The sequence below is a fragment of the Macrotis lagotis genome, chromosome 3 (assembly GCF_037893015.1).
Source record: "Macrotis lagotis isolate mMagLag1 chromosome 3, bilby.v1.9.chrom.fasta, whole genome shotgun sequence".
Classification (NCBI taxonomy): Eukaryota; Metazoa; Chordata; class Mammalia; order Peramelemorphia; family Peramelidae; genus Macrotis; species Macrotis lagotis.
Window position 1 is genome coordinate 240,255,632 of NC_133660.1, and position 23,358 is coordinate 240,278,989.

Here is a 23,358-nt window from a genome sequence, read left to right on the forward strand (position 1 = left end):
TGGGCCCACCTGGCCTCTCAAGAGAAAGTGAAGTTGGTGACTTAGCACAGCACATCCTCATTCAAATCCAATTCATGTGCTTTTCATGGCATCACCTCTCTGATATCACAGTCCTCTTTGAGAAAGAAGGCAAACAACAGTTAAGTATAAAGACTCATTTTCACAGGGTTGGGCACCAGGGAGGAGGAATTTGAAAGCAACTCATGAAGATTATTTATAGGATGTCTCTCTGTATCAATGAAAGACATCACCCTCATCAATGATATCATAGATTCTGGACATTGTGAATTATGTGTGCAGTTCCTATGATATGGAAAAGGAACTTATTGTAAAATTGGCAATACATGGTTCTTATCTTTACCTTATCAGCTTATATCTTATCTCAGCTAAGGCAGCAGTTTAGGGTTCCTTTTACTAGGGTACTCTTTTAGTCTTTCCCTTCCTCTGTTTCTCTTCCTCTGTCCCTTCCCTCTCTCTCTTCCCTCTCTTCTTTCTCCCTTTTCCTTTCTCTCCGCATGTCTGCCTCCCCTCCATTTCCTTCTTCCTCTTCCCATCACCCTCTATTCCTTCCACATTTCTCCTCCCCCCCTCCCCCCTCTCTCTCAGACTCTGACAAGGAGGTAATTTTTCCCATTACCTGTCATGGCTCTAAACAGACCAGATGCCTTGTTGCCAGGGTAAGACTTACCTAGAGGACTCTTTATCATTTTCCCAGATGTCTACAGTTTTAAGTTAATTCTTACTCTTCTGGGTGGGAAGATGCCAGTGTTTGACAGTAGCAGGATCTTCATCCCCTATCTCTGCTTTGTCAACAAGATCCCTGGGTTTTAAAGTTGACCATTGAATAGTTTTTGATGCAATGGGGAAAAGAGGAACCAGCCTTCTCTCCCCCGACCTGAGGACTGGAAATTCTACAGACCATTTCAGCCTGAATCTTCTGATCAGTGGGCATGCCAGTGATGTCCTACAATCCCAGCTTTACTTAACATTGGACTAGAAAGGGTGGTTAGCAAAGGATGTATGAAGCAAATGAACATCTCACTGGGCAGCCATTCTTTGGGCTCTTAAAAGTCTTCTTCAGGGGTTAGGTAGAGAGTATATAGAGTGAGAAGGCATTGTAGAATGTAAGCTCCTTGAGGGCAGGGACTATTTTCTTTTTTGTCTTTGTATCCCAGCATTCCCAGTGCTTGGCTGATAGAAGACATTCAATAAATATTTATTGATTAACTGTTCTCCAGTACCATCATGGGACTTTATAGGTAATACATGTTTAATCAGTGTCTGGATGAATTGTTGTTGAAGCAAATTCCAACTTGCCTTCAGCTCTATGAGCCCTTGATTGGAGACATTCTCATCCCTCATCCCCCCCTCCAACCTCCCCCCACAGAGCACCAAATGACAAGGGGAGGCCTTTTCTTAACCAATAGCATTTTATTGTCAGTTATAAATAGTCTCCATTTGTTCCCTATATACAGTTGTAAAATAGTTTATAACCTTCCACCCTCACCCATGATTCAACACCTTTCTATAAACTCCATGAAAATTGAATAGGAAATGAGTCTCTTTTCTCAGCCTACAAGCCCAGCTTCCACATGGAAAACCCCAAGAAAAGAATACAGTAGAGCAGGCAACACAAGCTACACAGTAGCAGAAGATGGAGGAAGAGGTTTTCCTCCTTCCTCAGGGCTGGTCAGGAGGACAAGCTCTGCAGGATGTTGGTGATGGACCAGTGCTGGCCAGAGCATTTCTGCAGCACTAGCTGGAACCCAAACTCGTTGTCGCTGTTTTCCTGAAGCTCTAGGCAACGCTTGGATCTCTGGTTCTGGATAGGGCCTTCCTGAAAAGTCAGAGTCAAGAGTTGGATCAATGATAAGTGCATCCCAACAACTGGTTATGGGTGTGAGGGTGTGTATCAGGGTTTGGGATGAGCTAGGAGACAAGCCAGTGCAAGAGAACCCTTTCCCTCCTCTCCTATTTGTGCAAGGGAAATGGAGAGCTACAGATGATCATGATAACCACATTCAGAGGAAAGATCCTGGTGGGATGATGATGAAGATAACAATAGCAATTACATGGTGCTTTAAGGATCACACATATTATTTCCTTTGATTTTCATAACAATCCTGTGAAGTGGACCTCATTGTTCAGATAAGGAAACTGAAATTGAGAGATTTTAAGTCAGCTGGTAGATTGTGGCCCTAGAAGTATTGAAGAATTTCAGTTGGAAAGAGCCATTATTGTTCAACTTATATCTACTAAGGTGGCCCAATAGATAGAACACCAGGTCAGAAGTCTTCTTTACAACATGGCCTGCAAAGAGGTTATCCAGTCTTTGCTTGAAAAGTCCAAGCTAAAGGGAAATTATCACCAAGGCAGACAATTTCATTCTTAGTGCTAACCAGAAAGAAGGTTATTGAGGGATGTGGTATAATATGTGGGTCTAATCCTAATTTCTTCCCCACAGCTTTCCACTTTTCTAGCAATTTTTATCAAAAACTATTTCCTAGGTAATTTATATTTCAGGTTTATCAAGTATAGCTAAAACTAACCCCTTTATGATAAATCTAAGGAAACTGAGGCTTAGTAAGAAGTGATATGTCTTATAACATACTGGTAATAAGAAGCAGAGGCAGGAAGTAACTCCAACTCATTTGACCTCTAATGCTGTGTTTTTTCCACTATATCACACAATTCTCTTATGACATATCAAGTAGAACTTGGTAAAGGTTGAACTCAATTCCAGATCTCATCACTCACAGTCCAGTGCTCTCTCTCTCCTAAGACTTCCCTTGATTTTCCTAAGTAGTCTTGATTTTCCCTCAGTAGCCTCTGAAGTGAGAGTGGAGGGAGAAACCTGTGAAAAGGTTTCAGAAATGATTTTCTGACTTTGAGCACCAGGAGTTTCTTTGTGGGTACTTGAGTCAACCTTGGAGAATGGCTGTTATGCCAAGTCGTTTTAAAGTATTAACTGATCTGAAGAATCTCTAGAGTTCAATATTTTCAATTGTTTGAATTTTTCAAATCAGTAGGGCAACCAAAAAATGATCATGTTCTTTGGCTGAATTAAGAGAGGCAAAGTTTACAGAAATAAGGAAGCTGTGGTCTCATCGTAATATGCTTGGGATTATCATGTTCAGCTCTGGGACCACATATTAGTGAGATATTGGTAAGTTAGAGAGAATCCAGAAATAGCAACTCAGATGGTGAAAACCCTTATGAAGTTTAACTCAAGGAATTAGGGAAGATTTTGGGGAAGAGTGGCATATGTGAAACATGTTAGAAGAAGGATTAGCCTTGTTTTGTTGGTTGCCAGAAGGCAGATGTGGCTGGAACTTGAAAAGAGTTACATTTAGGCATGATCTCAGAAAAACCTGCTAACAATCAAAGAGGACCAGTGGTGGGACATGCTGCTTTTGAAAGCAATGGGAAGCCTTCAGTCAAAGGCTGGGTGATTGTCTTTTATGTCATAAGAGAAAAATCTTGTTGAATTTTGATTAAGCTTGATGGCCTCCAAGATCCCTTTCCACTCTAAGATCCTGCGGTTCTATGATGCAACCTAACTTCTGGCTTCTGACTAAATATTTTGGGCTCCATGCATGATTCTCTTCTCCCATCTTTTGGTACTTACTTAGGGGAGTAGGGCTTGCAATGTCTGCTCCTTCTGTTGGCGTCTCTAAGTCTTTGAAGTTAGTTTGGTCTCTTTCTTCATGGAAGTGCCTGTATGTCTGCCCCAAATACTCTCACACTACCTTGTCCCCCTGACATATAAGGCAGGCATGAGGTTTTTGGTGTGGTCAGGAGCTTCCCTGGAATATAGGCTTCATTTCACATTAGAAAAACAATAAGAGAATTGTATAAAATTTGACTGAATAAAATGATATAATTAGAATTAACCAAGAGGAACATTATCAAAATGACTGCATCCAAGTGGCCAAGTCCCTCAGTTAGTGAACTACTAGTGTTTTACATGTTACTATAAATGAACGAAGCCAAGAACCAGGATATCGATACAAGACCTGGGTCCAAACTCCAGTTACCAGAATTGCAAAGAGACATGGAAAGGATTTTGAAGATTTCTAATTCTAACATAATGATTTTTTTGCAGATGAGTCATCTAAGACCCAGAGAAATTAACTTGTCCAAAGTTGTTAAAGTAAAGGGTTGGGATTTGAACTCAGATTCTGATTAGGATTAAGGTTAGTGTTCTTTCCAATATATGAAGACAATACCCTCTTCCTCTCACAATGGTTGTATCTGTTAAGAAAAGATGATCCTATTTTAAAAAAGGGAATGTGTTTACCACTGTCTACCACTTGCTCCATTCAGGGAGATGTGTCTATAACAGAAGGTTCTCATGGGAAGGAAGGACATCTGGCACACCTGTTTCAGATAACTCGGGGGTAGGTTTACTGGAATGAGCACTGATCTTGTAGCCAACACCACAGTGCAATGAAGTGTTGGATTTGGAAGTGCACTTATCTCTGGATGGCAAAGAGGATTGGACATGTCTATGGAGTCATGAAGACCAGATTTCATGATCTCAGAATGTGTCACCTTGGGCAAGTCCCTCCACCTCTGCTTTCCTAGTTTTTTCTCATTAGTAACCTAAGTATAATAACAGGACCTGTCTCCTAGGGTTGTAGTGAGGACACATGAGGTAATATTCTTAAAGTGTTTGGTAAACTGAAAAAATACTTATTCCTTCTTCTTCATATGACCACAATCAACTTATTTCTCTTCTTTGATCTCTATAAAATGAGGATAATCAGACCTAACCTCCTATTTTATAAGACTATAGTAGCATAACACTAGAAAATGAATAAAAAATATAGTGTTAGTATAAATTGCTAATGAAATATAAGTAGTATTAATATATATTATTGGTCTTCTGTGAATTTGGATGTTGGAAGAGATATATGTGAGAAGACGTGAGAGACCTCTGTGAGATGGTTGAAAACCAATAGAAAGAGTGAATTTGGGTTAACTTTTCTTGGAATTAATTCCACACAAATTCTGGATACAATCAATGGTTCATTTTCTCTTGATTGCTCTCTCCATCCAAGATTATTCCATTCCATTGACCTTTGGGGTCTTTGAAACTAGGTTGGCTTTGGTTCTGTCCCTTCATCAAGAGTTTTGGCAGCTATGAGGCTGAATAGGGCTGTTGGGTCATTTCCTGGTTCCTCAAAGGGCCTGTGATTTTTCCCTGATCTGCAGAATCTTTCTTGGCAGAGTGTGACAGTGACAGACAGAACCCATTCTTCTGGTGGAGAAGAAAGGCTCTTCTGTGTGTCTCAGCACATGAGAGGCCACTCTAAACCAATGCATCAACCTTGAGGCAACCTTGAAGAATGGCTATTATGCCAAGTCATTTTAAAGCATTAACTGATCTGGAGGATCCTACTGGATTTCAATATTTTCAACTGTATGAATTTTTTAAATCAAATCAAAGGATTATGATCTTTGGCTGAATTAAGCAAGGCAAAATACATAGAAATAAGGAAGTTACTGTCAAATGCCCTCTCTGGTCCCTGGCCCCACTAGAGTCTTGCATTACTCCCAAAAATGCATCAGCAGGTTTGGAGTTCCCGACATATGGTCTTTAAGATTTCATTGGGACCTAGGATCTCCAAGAGTTATTGGCCTAGATGGGTTGAGCTTTGGAAGATTTAGCCAATTATATGGTTGGGACAGAGCCATATTTCCAGCTTCATGGAATCAGGCCAACCCCCCTTCACAATTTATTTGACAAATAGCCATCTTCAGCTGCTAGAAGAGTTATAATAATAGGAACTCATTACCTTTGAAGGTAGCCCATTCAATTTTGGGACAATTCTAATTGTTGGAAAATGTTTCTTTATATTCACTTATATCCTCTCCCCCTGCCCTCCCCCAAACTGTCTAACCATTCATGTCTCACCTGCCCTCAGGACCGAGTAAAAGAAAGCTTGACAGTCCATCAAATAATTAAAACTAGCAACCATGTCACTTATAGGCTCTTTTTCCAGGCTAAAATACCCCACTTCCTTTGGCAAGAAGTGTGGTTTAGAAGATTTGGGCTAGAAACCTAACTCTGTTACTATCTATGTGTTACAGGAGGCAAGTCACTTAAATTCTCGGAGTCTCAGTTTCCCCCTTATAATAATAATTAACATTATATCCCACTTTAACTTTGCAAAGCATTTTCCATGACCTTACCTGAGTCTCTTGATGAGTTAAGGGATTAATTCTTCAGTTATTATTACCTCCATTTTACAGATGAGGAAACAGAATGTCAGAGAAGTTAAATGATTTGTTCATACTTAGAAAGTGTTGGAGGAAGGCTTTGAAGCCAACTCTTCCCTGACAAGGCTGATCCTCTATCCACCATGCATGCTGCTCTCCACATGATAAGAAAGTCAGACTAAATGATCTCTGAAGTCATTGAGTTTTATTTTTCAATCTATGATATTTCATGACCTGTTCCTTATATGACATGGTTTCCAGACTCCTCATCATGTTGATGATCATTCTCTGGTTGGTCTATAGCTTTTAGTGCCTAAAGTACAATATAATACTTTGGGTGTGGAATGATCAGGATAGAAAACATCACCTCACTCATTCTGGATACTAATTTTCTGTTAATTGATACTGCGATCTCCTTAGTTTTTTGGCTACTATATTAAAACAAATAAACAAGTATTCATTAAGCATTAACTATATATATATATATGTATATATACATATATATATATATATGTATATATACATATGTTTTTATGTCATCTCCATTTTCAGATGAGGAAACTAAGGCAGGCTGAACTTAAATGACTTAACAACTGTTAAGTGTATGAGACCAGATTAGAGCTCAGGTCTCCCTGCCTCTAGTACTAAATCCACTATGCCCACCCCCAGCCACCTATACTACTGACTCATTAATATTTCAGTTCACTAGTCCACTCTGTACTTGTGCAATTAATTTCTCCAAATATAATTTTAAAACTTTTATGTTTCTTGAATTCCATCTGTAAAAATCTTATTAGATTTATCTCATCATTTTGGGATCTGACAATCTTTGTAGATCTTGATTGTATAATTTATTGCATTATCAATCTGTCCCAGTATCATCTGCAACTTTGATAAGAATGCCATCCTTATCTCCACGTAAATTGCTGGGGAAAATGTTGACCAGCAAAAAGTCTAGGATAGATTCTTGGGGCCCTCAGTTTGTCATCTATTCCATAGATGTCACCCTTTGGGTTCACTTAGTTGATCTATTTTGAGTCTAAATGATATAATCTACTTAGCTCACCCTTTTTTCCATCTGGTCCACAAAGATAACATGAAAAACTTTGCCCATCTTAATTACCAAAATCCAGGTATACCAGTTCTATGCCATTTCCACTAACCACCAGGCTAGTAAGTGATCCTACCCATGAATGAATAAATAAATAAATAAATGAGCATTTAAAGAAATAAATAAGGGAAATGAGGTTTGTTGGATATTACTTCTCTTTGACACATCTATGCAAAATCTTAAGATTCCTATTTCTTTTTTTAATTAGTCAGGAAGTAAAAAAAACTAGAGGTGGGAGGCACCTCAGATGTCACGTAGTCCACCTCTTCCCACATTTTGCAGAAGAGCAAACTGTGACTTGGTCAGATACATAACATCCATGAAAGATGCAGTATTTGGGCCCATGCCTTCTGCCTGAGTGCCCCCCTCTACAAAATTGTGATGCCCAGCTGATACTCTCTAATACTGGGGGTGGAGCAGGTTTACTATGGAGTTAGGATTGGTGCTCAGGCTTCTTCCATCTGCTTTCTGCTCTGATCCTTCTTCAGTCAATCCAGATCAATAGGGATGCATTAAACACCACTATAGATGAAGCATGACAATAGGTAATTTGTAGATGAGGACAGAATGTGCCTTGTCCTTGTGAAGTTTACAGTTTACTGGAGAGAGAGCATTCCAGGCATGGGGATCAGAGAAAGGTATGCAAGTAGGAGATGGGAGATTTGTTTGTGGAACAGTAACTAGGAGCGTTTGTCTGCTATGAGAAGGGCAGTGATATGAAGAGTCTGCCCTATTTTGGCCCAACGATGAAAGTCATATTGAGTACCTCCAGATTCTTTCAACTTGGTGGATATGGCAGTGGGGCTGAAAGACAGATTTCCTGACTCAGGCTATCATTCTTCCCACTACAAAAATTGTCAGCTCTAACAGTGTGGGAGTCTATTGCATATAATCCGGATCTATGTGGTTCATGGGCATTTCATGGGTATCTCCAATAATGTTGTAAAATCCTTATGAGCAGGAGCCATGCAATCATTATAATTATTCCATTTGCTCCCCTCCCCCAATGTTATCTAACACTGCCTGGTGCTGGGGGGGGGGGGTGGCTTGGTGGTATTTAGTCAGCCTTAAAAGACCAGATAAATGGGACAGATCCCCAGTCTTAATGACTGTGAGTGTGTTCTTGGTTGATATCATAGCAGGTCTCAAAAGTCTTGGTGCCATTTTAAGCTATTAAAAACCTAAATCTGCTCTAGCATGAAGACTTTTGGGAAAGGTAATATTTGGAAAATACTTAGTAAAGTGTCTTGAATATACTAGGTGCTTTATAAGTGATTGTTTCCTTTCCCATCCCTATGGTGTGAATGGAAATGCTCTTTTTTGGTGTTAAATGTTTTTTACAAATAAATTTAAATAGATTTTTCATAGGATCATAATTTTAGGCTGGAAAAGAGACCTTAAACACCATCAAATCTAACCCCTTCATTTTATAATACAGGAAATGGAAGTCTAGAAATATGAAGGGATTTATTCAAGGTCACTCAAGTAGTAAGAGAATCCAATTCAGGTTCTTTGCTTAAAAATTTCACATTCTTTCCACTGCAACATGCTGCTCTCCCCAGTTTTGCCAGGAATCAAAGTCTAACTTGCCAATTTATATTTGGAATAGTTTATCTCCTTCCCCTTATTGAAAATCAAGACAAAACACTTGACCATTTCCAGTTCTATGGAAACTCCTTTATTTTGTGATATCCCCGCCTCCCCCAGAAGACTGCTTATGGAAGCTCAGAAACCTCATCTGCACATTCTTTCTCTACCCTAGAATGCAGCTAAATATGAGTCTGGTGATTTGAGTTCTGTGAGGGGTAAGGGAAGGGAACAAACTTTCCTAGTATTAGTACTTTGCAAATATTATCTCATTTGATCTTCATCACAACACTGGGAGGTAGGGGCCCATTATAAAGTTGAGATAACTGAGTCAGACAGAGGTTAGTTAATTGACTCATCCAGGTTCACAGAACTAAGGGTGTCTGAGACCAGATTTTTTTTAAAAAAAAGGTCTTTCTGACTCTGAGACCAACATTTTATCCACTGTGGAAGGGGCAGCTAGGTGGTGCAGTGGATAGAGCATTGGCCTTAAAGTCAGGAGGATGGGAGTTCAAATCCAGTCTCAGAGACTAAGGCTTACTACCTGTGTGACCTTGGGCAAGTAACTTAACCTTGATTGCCTTGCATCCAGGGCTAATCTCCATTTGTCCTGATTCATATCTGGCCACTGGACCCAGATGACTCTGGAGGAGAAAGGGGCTTGATGACTTAGCATAGCACCCTTTCACTCAAATCCAACCTATTTTCTTGTTATGGCATCACCTCTCTGATGTAATGGTCTTTTTTCAAAAGTGATGGACAAACATCATGATTTACTTTGAGATAAATACCAGCTCCTCATTCTTTTTAAATTTGGTTGTTATTCAGCCATTTTTTAGTCATATTTTATTCTTCATGACCTCATTTGAGATTTTCTTGGCAAAGATATAGGAATGACTTGTCATTTCCTTCTCCAACTCGTTTTATAGATGAGGAACCTGAGGCAAGCAGGGTGAAGTGACTTGACAGGATCACACAGCTAATAAGTGTCTGAGGCTGGATCTGAACTCAGTAAGATAAGTCTTCCAGACTAGGTGCTCTATTCACTATGGCACTTGCCATTGATTTAGATTTCAACTCTCTTGTTAAACATTTTTGTTCTATCCTTTGTAGATTTTATCACTTATTAGAAGGGGAAAACCCAGAAACAAAATAAAATTTCATAGTATCATAAATTTAGAACTGAAGTCAATTGGTGTAGCTAACTGGAACGATTCTTTTTATAGTTTATAGATGAGGAAATTGAAGCCCAGAGAGGTCAAGGAATTTCCTCAAGGTCACAGTGATAAAACATGTCAGAGGCAGGTTTTGAACCCAGATCTATTCTTTCCACTATACCACACTCTTATTTTCTCTCTGATATCATCTACCCCAAGCATCAGTCCATTCCTTTCTTTGATCTTTCTTTTGTCCCTTAAATAACTGACAACATCCTTGTTGATGCCTTAGCATTCATTGGCAGTCTCATCTTATAGTTACCAGAGCATGTCTCTCTTTTGTATTCACCCACAGCCCTTGCTTCTATCTTCTCTAAATGTCTTTTTTTAAAAAACCAGAACTAGTCGATGAATTAGCTCAGCAACCACCGTGACAGCTCCTTTCTTTCTTTTTTTTTAATTTCTCATCAAAACCATTTGTGTTTGTGTTGTCAGAATTTTGTTCTTGAGCACATCACATTTGTCTTGGGCCATCTTCTCTTCTAGGAGCTAAAGCTGGATGTGCCTATTAATCCTTCCTTTGACCTCTTCAAAATCAGATCTCACTGACTATGATATGCTAGGCCAAGTCAGTACAGCTCTCTATTTGGGGAGCTTAGTAGAGAATAGTTTAGGATTTTGGCAGCTAGTGTAGAAAATAGTATGATTGACAGAAAGCCAAAATACCTAGGGATCTAATCCTTTTCTTGTCACCAATAGCTAAATGATCTTGGAGAAAAGCCTCAGTTTCCACATTTGTCACTTGAGGTTAAGGGAATAGAGGTTGTCTGTCTACCACACCAAAATCTGGTCTGGATCCCTGGAGGGCCCTTCTTGCTGCTGCATTTCTATCTCTGCAACTTAAAAACCACTCAATCCTATGACTTTTAGGTTTGGGAATTTTCAGGGCACAGATTCTCCCCCCCACCCCCCACCCCCAGGAGAGCACAGTTGTTTAGATTACCATCTCAGCCATCTAAATTATTTGTGCAATACTTACAACTCCAGGATCTGGAAACCCACAATACTTTTAATTAAAGTATTTAAATAAGGGCAATTAAACCTGGCAGGAGAAAGGCAGTAGCACACAGAGAGCTTAATTGGAATGGAAACCAAATTAAATATGGAAACAGCATTAGAAAAGTCAAAAATGGGATGTATGGAATTAAGAAGTCTAATAATGCTCTCCAAAGCCCATTTCTCATTTTCTAGCTTGGCTTTCACCTCTTCCTGGGCTCAGTTTTCCCATTGTCTCAGGGGTCTTAGAAGTAGACCTGCTCTGCCACAAGGCTTTACTTCAAGATGTTCTTGTCAGAAAGGATTCCAGGGAACATCACAATGCAATCAAAGGCTCTACCTCCATCCTGTCCTGTGATCTTGAGAGAGTCCATTCTTTTCCTGAGATCTGTTTTTTTTCCTATGTCAAATAAGGAATCATCATTTCCAACCAGCCCTATCAAAGAAGTCATTCTCATAGTAACTCCAAACCCACCTGGGAATGCTTTCTTGTAGATTATGTAGATTAGGAGTCCTCCACAATTTTAATACTATTTCAATATAATTGGTTTTCTTTGAAATTCTAATTATTGTATTTTATGCATTTAAAATCATTCTGAGAAGAGAGCCATAGCTTTCATCATTCTGTCTAAAGGATGCATGACATCAAAAATGACTAGGAACACTAATCCTAGATGCTAACCACATTTCTGGCAAGGGAAATCCCATTAAGTTCCAATCAAGAAGGGGGTCCTTGCTTGATTTGGTTATCCCAGTCACTTCTGAGTCCACCATTCTTACATGTTCTCAGTCTATGGGCTTTGTCTTTGTTGCCCATTTCTATTGTGCCATCTTGTATCCTTCTAGCAGGAATGAGATGGCATGGTGGAGAGACTTTGGGACCCTGAGTCAGTAAGAATTAAATTCAAACCCTGCCTCAGACACTTACTAATGGTGTGACCCTAGGCAAATCACATACTGTCTTAGTGCTCCAGTTTCCATATCTGTAAATTGGAGATGATCATAGCATCTATCCCAGGGTTTGTTGTACAGATCAAATGAGCTAAGGCATATGAAATGCTTTGCAAATCTTAATGAAATAGCAGCAGAATATAAGCGTCTTGAGGGTAGGGACAATCCAAATTTTCAAAATTTTATTTATTGTGGTTGGTAAATTTTTTTTTTAGACCAGATCTTTGATTTGATTAATAAAGGGGACTCTCTTTAAGAAGGCTTCTTCTAGGATTTGCATGAACTGATGCTGAGTGAGAAGAGCAAAACCAGAATACTGTACATCCTAACAGCAACATGGGGGTGATGATCAACCTTAACGGACTTGCTCATTCCATCAGTGCAACAATCAGGGACAATTTTGGGATATCTGTGATGAAGAATATCATCTGTATCCAGAGAAAGAATTGTGGGGCTTGAACAAAGACCAAAGACTATTACCTTTAATTAAAAAAAAACTATCTTATTATGTGATTTTGCTATCTCTTATAGTTTTTTCCCTTAAAGATATGATTTTGAGACATTCAACTTAGATCAATGTATACCATGGAAACAATGTAAAGACTAACAGGCCTTCTGTGGGGGTGGGGGAGGGAAGCGAGATTGGGGAAAATTGTAAAATTCAAAATAAATAAATAAATCTCCTTTAAAAAAAAGGCTTCCTCTATCAATGCAAATAAATACCTGATCATCACTTTACAATCTTAGGTCATTGCTTGGGCCACTGAAACAAAATAATTTGTCCAGTATATATCAGTGGTAGGTTTTGAACCTATTTTCTTTCTGACTCTTTGGTTGCTTCTTTATTTACCAGGATATGCTCCTTCTTTGGTGGACACCTTAGGTAAAGCTGAATTCTATTTGATTGACTAATTGACCATAGGACATTCAATAGTTGCAGTAGAACTTTGCCATGCTATCAGGCCCCTTCTCTTCCCCTTTTCATTGGACTAGTAAAATAGTTGAATCCCTTCAGTGCAGAGGGGTCCCCAGAGCAGACAGGGGAAAAGGATATGAAGGAAGATTCAGAATTAGTAATGCCTAGAAATCAGCTCCTTGATAACATCATCCTGATGGCCTGATCCATGGAAGCTGCCTAGGAAGCCAGGGCATCATAACCTGTTTCTGCCAGCATGATTAGAGGTGAGAAATGGGTCTTGTACTAACAAGTCTACAGAGGGAATCTAAGAAAGGTGGAGTTCCTGGGTTTATAACTTATATGTTAGAAGGGTCTTTAAAAGTCATCTTTGCTCAGTTCCCATGTATAAAATGAGAGTTGAACCAGATGACCTTTAAAGCCCCTTCTAGCACTTGAGAAAACTATGATTCAGAGAGGTTAAATACTTTGTACAAGGTCATTCAGGTAAGAAATCAATGGAAGAGTCAGGTTTCAAATACAGGTGGCTCCAGATTCCACAACTGTCAGTCAGGAATTACTGGTGAGGGAAATTTAACTAGTTATATTGGTTTCAAAATCCCCCACAGCAAAGGAATAAATGGGGTTCCTGACTCAGCAGTGGGGGAACTCACAGACTCAGGAAACATTTGGGCTAGAAGGGGCCTGGGAGATCTCCAATCCTTTTCCATCACACTGATGTGGAAACCTGGGCTTTGGGAGGGGATCGACTAGCTGATCAAAAGAAGCTTGAATCAAATGAGAAGAGATGCAAAGCATGCTGCAAACCTTACAGTGCTATGTGAAGGTGATGAAGATAATTACTGTTATGGGCAGAGATGACCAGGAGTGGTGAGTTGGGAGTCCCTACCCTTCTTGTGTTGAGTTCAATGTGACTGGCTACAGGGGCTTGGGTAGGAGGGAATTTGACTATCCCTGAGTTAAAAAATAAAAAGGGATCCCTACTCTTGTCAAGCAAGCATGTAGAGGGTCACTACTCATGGTGTACAGAGGACCGGCTCTAGAGTCAGGAAGACCTGAGTTCAAATTTGGCCTCAGACATCTACTAGTTGTGTGATCCTGAGTGAGTCACTTAACTCTATCTCAGTTTCCTCATCTGTAAAATAAGCTGGAGAAAGAAATGGCAAATCTCTCCAGTATCTTTGCCAAGAAAGCTCCAAATGGGGTCACATGACTGAACAGCAAGCAGAGCTACAGTGAAATATCATGACTATCTTTTATTAAAAAAACACATTTGAATTTTAATGACTTCCTTCTGTTATCTCCCATTTCTTCTGTTAGACCATGGTGGTTTTATGTGGTCTCCTCCATTAGAATATGAGCTCCAGAGGAGGGACTGATTGTCCTTTGCCTTTCCTTGCAGCCTGAGGGCTTGGACAGTGCTTATCTTGGGCTGATGTTATCAAGGAGGTGCTTTCTAGGTTCCTAACTCTGAATCTTCCTTCACATCCTTTCCTCTGTCTGCCTTGGAGATCCTTCCTCACTGAATTGATCAATGTAAACCATGGATCTACTTGTGCTAGTCCAAGCCAGTTAAAAAAAGGGGGAGAGAAGTGGCCTGATGACATGGCAAAGGGTCAGGATACAAACCCAGATCCTCCAAACCCAGGATTGGTGGTCAGTAATTGTTGGTGAAGGGCCCTTTAGCAGTCACCGAGGTAGTTAAATCACCCCCTGAAAAGAAATAAATGAGGCTCCTCTTTCACTTCTATTTTGAATTGTAGGGGGACTCGAAGACTCATGAAATAATTGGGTTTGAAGGGAGTTAGGGGATCATCTAGTCCTAGTCCACATTATGTTATTATAGTAGTAAGTGTTTAAGGCAGGGTTTGAATTGAATTCTCCTGGCCTCAGTTTTCTTATCTATGAAGCAGATGGCCTCTAGGGTTCATCATTTAGTTGGTAGGTCTATGACTCAGGACATGAATCTCTTGGTCCTTTGTATATATATAGTAGTATATGTAGTGTGTTAGAGTAGTCTATCCAGTAGTATATGCTATAGTGCAGTAGTGATTATAGCAATGAATGTTTGTTGACTTTTTATAGAGCTTTAAGGGTTATGAAATAGGTTCCCTATAGGTTCTCTCTCTATCCTCATTTTATAAAAAGGGAACTGGGACTCAGACCAATAGGAGATTTATATATGGAGGAATAGTAAGTGGTAGAAATAAGATTTGAACCCAAGTCTCCTGACTCCAAGCCAGTGCCTTCATGCTGGGAAGTCATGAAATTAAAATTCAATCACAGTTACTTGGTTTTTTCCTTTTAAACTTATTTTTATCTTTTGTTGTGATTTCTTTCTTTTTTTATTAATTAATTAATTAATTTACATATTACTAAAATAGTCTTGTGAAAGTAAACAAAATCCTCCCTCCCCCCCACAAAGATAGAAAAAAACACACAAAAAATAAAGTGAGAGAAAAAGGAAAAAAATGTACTTCAGTCTGAGTCACAGATACTTCTTAGCTATGTGAACATGCATAAGTCACTTACTTTTGTTTCCTTCAGTTTTCTCATCTGTAAAATGGGTGTTGTTATAAGGATTGTATAAATTAATTGTGTGCTTATTATAGTATCTGGTACATGGAAGATATACTGTAAATATATGTCCCCTTCTTCTTCCCTTAGTATCATTCTCTCTCCTCAAAATCTTTCTCCTCTCACTCTCTCTAATCCAGCCTGCATCTGACTGTTAAATTAATCCTTCTGAGGTTTAGATATGACTGGTGACTCCCTTGCCCTTAAATCCTCTGTGGTTCTCCACTGCCTAAACTTCTTAGCCTTCCAGTCATTTCTTTTCAACATCAGGTAGGATTTCTTACTTTCAAAGGCCAATGGGGACTGATTAGGATGGGAAAGGTGGAGAGGTTAGTGGAGTACTCAGTCACATCTTGTGAATTGGGGTAAGTCACCAACTCTCTGAGCCTCAATTTCTTTCTTCACAAAATGAGGGTGATTAACTAGACAACCTCTAAAGTTCTTTTCATTGTTCTAGCTATCAACTTGTGAACTATTTCTACTTTGGATGGGAACTTTGAAAGAATTAGGAAAAACACTCATTTGTTTGAGGTCGACTTGGTCATCCTGCATCAGCTACCCAAATTATAGTAGAGATGCCAACTGAGCCCCTCTGGAAGGCTGAGCCCTTCCCTCATGACCACTCTATTGCTTTCCATCCAGTTTTAGTTCTTCTCATACAGTACATTCCTCTGGAAAGGCTTTTCTTGCCTCCTCCCAAAGAACCCTTATCTTAGTTTTATCTCAAGCACCTCCCATTGGCCAGCCTGGTTGGTTGGGGGAGGGCAGAAGGGTGAAGGATCTTGGAGGAAACATAACTAACCAGGAGTTGTAATGAAATACTGCAAAGCCCCTGAGGTTCCATTCATTTGGCAATTAGTCAAATAGGTCCTTAGGAAGACTCTTATGGAATTGTTATTTAAATAATGCATTATAATTTAACTTTTGGAACTGCAGAATACAGGAGCTGAAAAGGACATCAGAAGTTATCCCATCCCAGTTCTTTCTTTTTACTGAGGGGGAAGCTGAGTCTTAGAAAGGGAAAAGGTCTTGCTTGCCCCAAATCACACAGTCCAGCAATAAGCATTTAAGTGCCAGTCACTAAATTCTGGGGAAGGAAGGAAGGAAGGAAAAAACATTTAATGAGCACTTTCCTTGTACATTGTGTTTTTCAAGTAATTATTTTATCCTCATGACAACCATGGGAGATGGGATAATTATCTCCATTTTATAATTGAGGAAACAGACAAAAGAGGTTAAATGACTTGCCCAGGATGACACAGTTAGTAGGAGTTTGAGGTAAAATTTGAACTCAGGTCATCCTGACTCCTGACCTAGGATTTTATCTATTCAGAGAAAACTAAGAGACAGTCCCTTCTTTCAAGGAGTTCATGGTCTAATGCCACAGCCATCTAGCAACAGGTCAGATCAGACTCCAGATCTTCTGAACCAGAGCCACTGCTGTGATTCCTTTTCCTGTTTCACTGAACAGAGATAAAGCTTTGAGAGTAAATGTCCTGCCTTGTCTTTTCTAGGTCAGAGGTAGCCTGAGAATGAACAGGGAGCTAGCCCATCCCCACTCTGGAAGCCTCAGTTTGAAGGCCTTCTCTAATGCAGCCAGGTGATATCACCCTGACAAGGAAGCTGACCTCACAATGTCCTCCTCTCTTCCCAACTCTCCGAGACTATAAATTGCAAAGAAGATATCCAATTGTATAAGTAGAGAGAACTTTTCCTGAGGATCTCTCTCTCTCTATACTAATGAAATCACAGGGCCATTTTTTAAAAAAAAATCCTTCTTAGCTTAGAATATCTTTCCTCTCCTTCTTTACATATTACAGACCATTTATCATCCTTTCAAGTCCCACTCAAATATTCATCCCCCTTCAGGAAATCTTTCCTGATTTGGATGGGTGATAATGACCTTCTCTCCAGGACCTTACATCAATCTATTAATCAACAAACATTTAGTAATCATTGACTGGGTACAGAAGGCGGTTATTTAGTGCAATGGATAGAGTACTGGATCAAAGTCAGGAGGACCTAAAAGGGATCCAGTCTCAGACCCTTAGTAGCTATGTGACTCTGGCCAAGTAATATGAATTAGTTTGCTTCAGTTTCCTCACCTGTAAAATGAGCTGGAGAAGAAAATGGCAAACCCCTCCAATATCTTTGCCAAGAAAACCGCATATGGGAGTCACAAAGAGTAAGAATCAACTGAAACAACTGAACAATTGGTGTGTCAGACACCATATACTAGGGCCCTGGGATAACAGACAACAAAGAAACAAAATCTCTACTTCCAAGGATCTAGAGGCTAGACTCATTCTGTTTGACCCCAGAGTATACTGAGAGAACCGAGAAGTAATAGAGAAGAAGATTTCATCTGCAAGTCAGGAAAGACTGACTTCCATACAAACAGACAGCCTGAAATTGAGGTACAGGTAATAGATTTTCCCTCCCTAAAGGTCAAGATTAAATATTTGGGAGTATTTTTAGAGGGGATTATTGTTTAGGGCTGGGATGGACTAGAGCCCCCTTCTAGCCCTGAAACTGTCTGATTTTTGTTTGAATACTTCTGAGCATCATTTCTTATACTTAGTAGAAATCCAGTTGAGGCTTGTTGAATTAATTGGGCCCTCCTTACTTATTTATTAAAACAGACCTGTTAGGACCTCTATTTGGAGAGATTGGTCAGCAATTAGCATTTGAAAGCAATAGTATTCTATTTTTCTCATTTGCACTAGCCTGGTCCAATTAATCTGCTGTCTGATATGCAATAGGATATCCATATTGCCAATGTAAACCCCATCCATGACATTTCAGAAGGGGCTCTAGAAAATAGTGATCATGTTGATTATCAACTCCAGAACCAAGAACAAGTGACAGAGAAGGAAACCTACACTTATTTATTCCATCCCCATTCTATTACTTACCACTTGTATGTCTTTGAGCAAGTCACTTAAATTCTTCTGGTCTCAGTTTCCTTATCTATGAAGCAGATGGCCTCTAAGGATCATCATTTAGTTGGTAGGCCTATGACTCAGGACATGAATCTCTTGGTCCTTTGTCCACTCAACTGTGCTATTTTTGGCTTTCTGTAGGTGCCCAGAGCTGGCAAGGACCTTAGTAATCATCTATTCCAATCTCTTACCCTAAAAAGAATCCCCTTTTCAATATCTGTGAACAAAGTATAATAACTTGTCTTGCTGTGATTTCAGATGGGTAATGTATCTCTATTTTAAGGTTTTAGCATAAACTTTAATCATTTGTGGTGATATTTCTAGTTCCTCTCTCACCATTTTGGGCTGAGAGAAAAGCAATAATTACTTAGCTCAGTGACTATATAGGCAGGTAGAATACCAAGCCGTCCCCTGAAGTGACAATCAGGATGATTCCTAATTGGCTGAGCATGAGCTTGGGATTGTAGAAGGGACCAATTAACTTGATCTATCATGCCCAAGCAGGTGAATCCTAAATTGCTGTGAGTGAAAAGGGTGTTTTAAATGTAATATTTTATTTTTCCCCTATTACATGTAAAAGCAATTTTAATATTTTTTTAAAAATTTGAGTTCCAAATCCTCTCCCTCCCTTCCCCCCATTCCTGAAAAGACAAGCAATTTTACATAAGTTATATATGTGTAGTCATGCAAAATATGGGAAGCTGTTTTAGCATGAGTGTTGACAAGGAAGACAGTTAATTAAAGATTAAAGTATCATGGAAAATGCCAGATTTGGATAGGCCGAATTAGATTTTAAGGACCACCCAGTTAGAAGTTGAATAGTTTTCTTTCAAATTTGTACTCTCATTCTGGGGAGCAGTTTGGAATTATGCCCAAAGGGTAATCAATACCCTTTGATCAGCAATATCACTACTAGGTCTATATCCCAAAGAGAGTAAAAAAAGGGGTGGGGAGAAGAGGGAAAGGACTTATTTGTAAATACACACACACACAGACACACACAGACACACACAGACACACACAGACACACACACACACATATAAATCTCTTTTTATTGTAGCAAAGAACTGGAAATTGAGGAAATGCCTATTAATTGAGGGAACAGCTAAATAAGTTCTAGTGTATGAATATGGTAGAACATTATTGTTCTATAGAAAATGATGAGCAGGCAGATCTCAGAAAAACCAGGAAAGACTAACATGAAATGAGAAGAATCAGGAGAACATTTTACATAGTAATAGCAACATTGTGTGATGATCAACTTATGGATTTAGCTACTCTGAGAAATTTAAAGCAATCCAAAACAATTCCAAAGGACTCATGATGAAAATTGCCATCCACATCCAGAAAAAGAACTAATGGAGTCTGAATGAAGATCAAAGTAAATGGTTTTACACTTTATTTTTTTCTTTTATTCTGTTTCTTTTTTCATAACGTGACTAATACAGAAATATGTTTTATATGCTAGCACATAGATACACTATCAAATTGCTTTCCATTTAGGAAGAAAATTTGAAATTCAACATTTAAAAAAAAGAATGTTAATATTTATATTTACCATGTAGTTGGAAAAAATGTTATTTAAAATTTTGTATCCTCAATATCTTTCCCTGGTAAATTCTTTGTGAATGTGTATATTTTATTTTGTGAATAAATGTTGTGAATAAATTCTAAAAAGTACCTTCTAGATGTCAAAGGGGAGAGAGTGTTAGACTTTAAGCAAGGAAGACTTGAATTTAAATTCTGCCTCAGATTTTAGTGATCCTAGGTAAGTTTTCTCTAGCCCCAGGTACCTTGATTATAAACTGAAAATAATAACAGATATTCTCTAAAAATTTGTTCTGAGGACTATATAATTGCTACCTATTATTCTTGCTGGCTCCATCTTTTCCTTCTCCAACCTATCTTTACAAATGTATGTAAAGTATGTAAAGATAGATTGGAGAAGAAAAAGATGGAACCTAAGCCAGATTTGTGTATGAAGTTATAGTGGCCATGGCAACCAATGGGAAAGGTAATTCAAGATTAGATGGAAACTATGAATTTAGGAAACCAAGTCAGCTGAAACATATAGGAATTTTATTGACTCATTGCCTCATACTAGTACGCAGAGAATAGGGAAGGATAAGAAAGCTTACTGTTTTTTTTTTCCTCTCAGTTCTCTAGCATGGTACTTGGTTTGTACATGTTAAATAAATATTGTTAAATGTTTGCTGTTGATGAGTTAAAGTCTTATGGCCAAAAGTCTCTGATTAGTTCCAAGCAAAAGCCAAACCATGCCTACATTTTTTTAAGCTTAAGGCTAGAGCTCTTAAGTGTGGGAGTGAAGAAATTTAGCTGCTTGAAACTAGTAGTTTCTAAGAACTATTAGAAGAACACTAAATTTAGGTGAGTAGAGAGGTATCTTACCTGGAGAAGTCATCCAGTCTGTGCTAGGACATTTCTAATGACAGCAAACTCACTACTTTTCAAGATGGGCCATTCCATTTTTTGTAGTTTTTTCTTGCTACAAAATTCATCTTTATTTTGGGTCAAAATCTGCCTCTTGAAGGTTTCCCATTCCCCCCATACTGGATCCCTTTGGAGCTCAGATGAAAAAAACCAAATCTCTTGTCTATATGAAAGGAATGATTAGAGTAAATATAGAATTATTTAGCAAATCCCAGAGTATTAAAATAAAAGGGTTCCCCCTGAAGCCTGAATGAGGTCAATTTTGACTAAACAAGAGAGTCATATTTTACCCAGTGGGGAATAAACCTATGAAAATCATCACTTTTCAGTTATGATTTCCAAATGAAAATATAAAGAGGTTCAATTCCAAAGAATTTAGATAAATTGCTGAATAACACATCCATGGTGGTGTTTAGTGCTATTTAAGATTTGTGTGCTTTAGGACAACGCCTTCCAAAAAACCTTCTCTGGTGCCTAGGGCAATGTCGGGTACATAGTAGGCATTTAACAAAGACTTTCAATTGATTGGTGTCTTAGTTTGAGACAGAATATTGATCTGTGATCCAGGGGGCAAGAGAGCAAAGTTCTTAGTAAAATTCCACAGTACTCTCTGCTTTATATAGTAATGGAAATAGGGAAGAAAAGCCCAATGCTCCCAGAAAAATGTCAGGTTATATTTATCCCTTCTCATGGTGATTCTGAGTGAAGTCTTCAATGAGATTCATTCTAGAGCCTGGGAATGGCAGCCATGTGTCCAGGTCTCATCACCTATCTCTGCATTCCCTCTCCTCCAATAAACACGATCTGTTCAAGATGTGTCTTTCGTTGGCCCATAGCCTTAAACACAAGATAGAAAAAGTAGGTGGAATCTTTTCTTCCAGAGACATGAGACACTGAGTCTTTTATAAGGAAGTAAAAGATATGTATGAGAAAGAGATGGGTCAGTTATCAGAATGAGAAAAGGATACTACAGAACTGCAGTTTTACTGATAGTTGATTCATAGTATCAATGGTCAGAGGCAATATATGAGAAAATTCCTTTAGAGTGCTGAGATGGTGGCCAACATATCATATATTTATTGTTTCTACTGAATGTAGAGTCCTGTGCCACTTAAGATATCATCCCTGACCTCAAGGAGTTTATGGTCTAATAATATCTTGTACAGTTTTATATGCCCTGTACAATGAATGCCATAATAAAAAGTAAGGTTTTGTATAACTAAGTCAACAAATTTTATTTAGTTTGTCTAAAATTTAAGTTGCTAAATTATAAAAGGTAAGAATATGTGGGGTCCACTTTGGGTGACTGTGGTTGCAGCTCTACTGAACTAATCACAGTAAGACCCTAGACTTGCCTGGTTCAGGACCAGAGACAGTTCTAAGTTGTTGTCCTCAACAACTAATGAACACCCTTATCATTAGGAATAATCTTGATTGGTCTCCCCAAAATTGTTTTACATAACTTAGCACATGGTCAAACTTATGGCACAGACAAGAAGCTTGGAGAAGTTGGAAAAAAAAAAGCAAGACAAAAAAACAAAACAAAAGAACCCAACCCTTTTTTATTTGTTAAAAATAAAATCAGTGTAGGAGATGCTACACTAAGATATGCAAATGCATATCTGCTTTGTAAGGAAAGCTGAGAGAAATGCACTATATTATCTTAAATTAATTCAGCATGAGTGTCTCTAGAGCTTAAATGTGGTCCTCCGAAGGGTAAATAATGCATAATGTGAAACTCAGGGAAAGCTTGAAATGCACCCATTAAAAACTCCCTTTGTCCCAACTTGTGCACAGGAATATACAACTTGGTAGGATCTCCATGTAATTTGCCAAGATTAAAACCTGTTACTAGGAAATTAGCTTCAGTGCAATACTTAAATAATGCGTGACATGTCCTCTGCCCCCTACCAGCCTTAGCAACAGTGACCAGTGGGCAAAGACTTGCAGAAGCATTCTGGGTTCTTAATAAATATTGATTATTTTTCATTATGCAAAACACTACATACTTTAATTCTTTAATAATAGGCAAGCCAGGCTGCACTGGTTCTCTAAATTAAGGTGTTTTGTTTTTAAAGTGAAAATGTAAAAAAAAAATTTGGAAGTCTACTTCAGTAGCATGGACAAGGGCATGGCTACCAATAGAACAAGAGACCTTCTGATTGGAATCATACCAAAATGCTAAAATGTTGGGAACACTCCCAGTATCAAGAGTGCTATCATTAATGCCAGGCTACTTTCATTACAGTGCACTAAGAAAAAAAAAACAAGTGTGTGTGGGGGTAGGGCTCAAGGGTTCTTTATGTCCCTATCAGGAACAGGGTAGAACCAGAGTTGGGACAAGGCTTAAGTGTGTTTGATCAGCAAGGAGCAAAGGATATATT

The 23,358-nt window shown here is 38.7% G+C and overlaps 1 protein-coding gene across 2 annotated transcripts in view; it reads right to left on the reverse strand.

The window, feature by feature from the left end:
* Positions 1-1,397: 1,397 nt before the first annotated feature.
* The window catches only part of GALNT18 (polypeptide N-acetylgalactosaminyltransferase 18), a 452,134-nt gene continuing 430,173 nt past the window's right edge, over positions 1,398-23,358 (reverse strand). For both annotated transcript variants that reach the window (XM_074230318.1, XM_074230319.1), the window contains one exon: positions 1,398-1,837. In XM_074230318.1, coding sequence (XP_074086419.1) covers positions 1,691-1,837 — 147 coding nt within the window. In that variant the 3' untranslated portion in view covers positions 1,398-1,690. The remainder of the gene's footprint in view (positions 1,838-23,358) is intronic.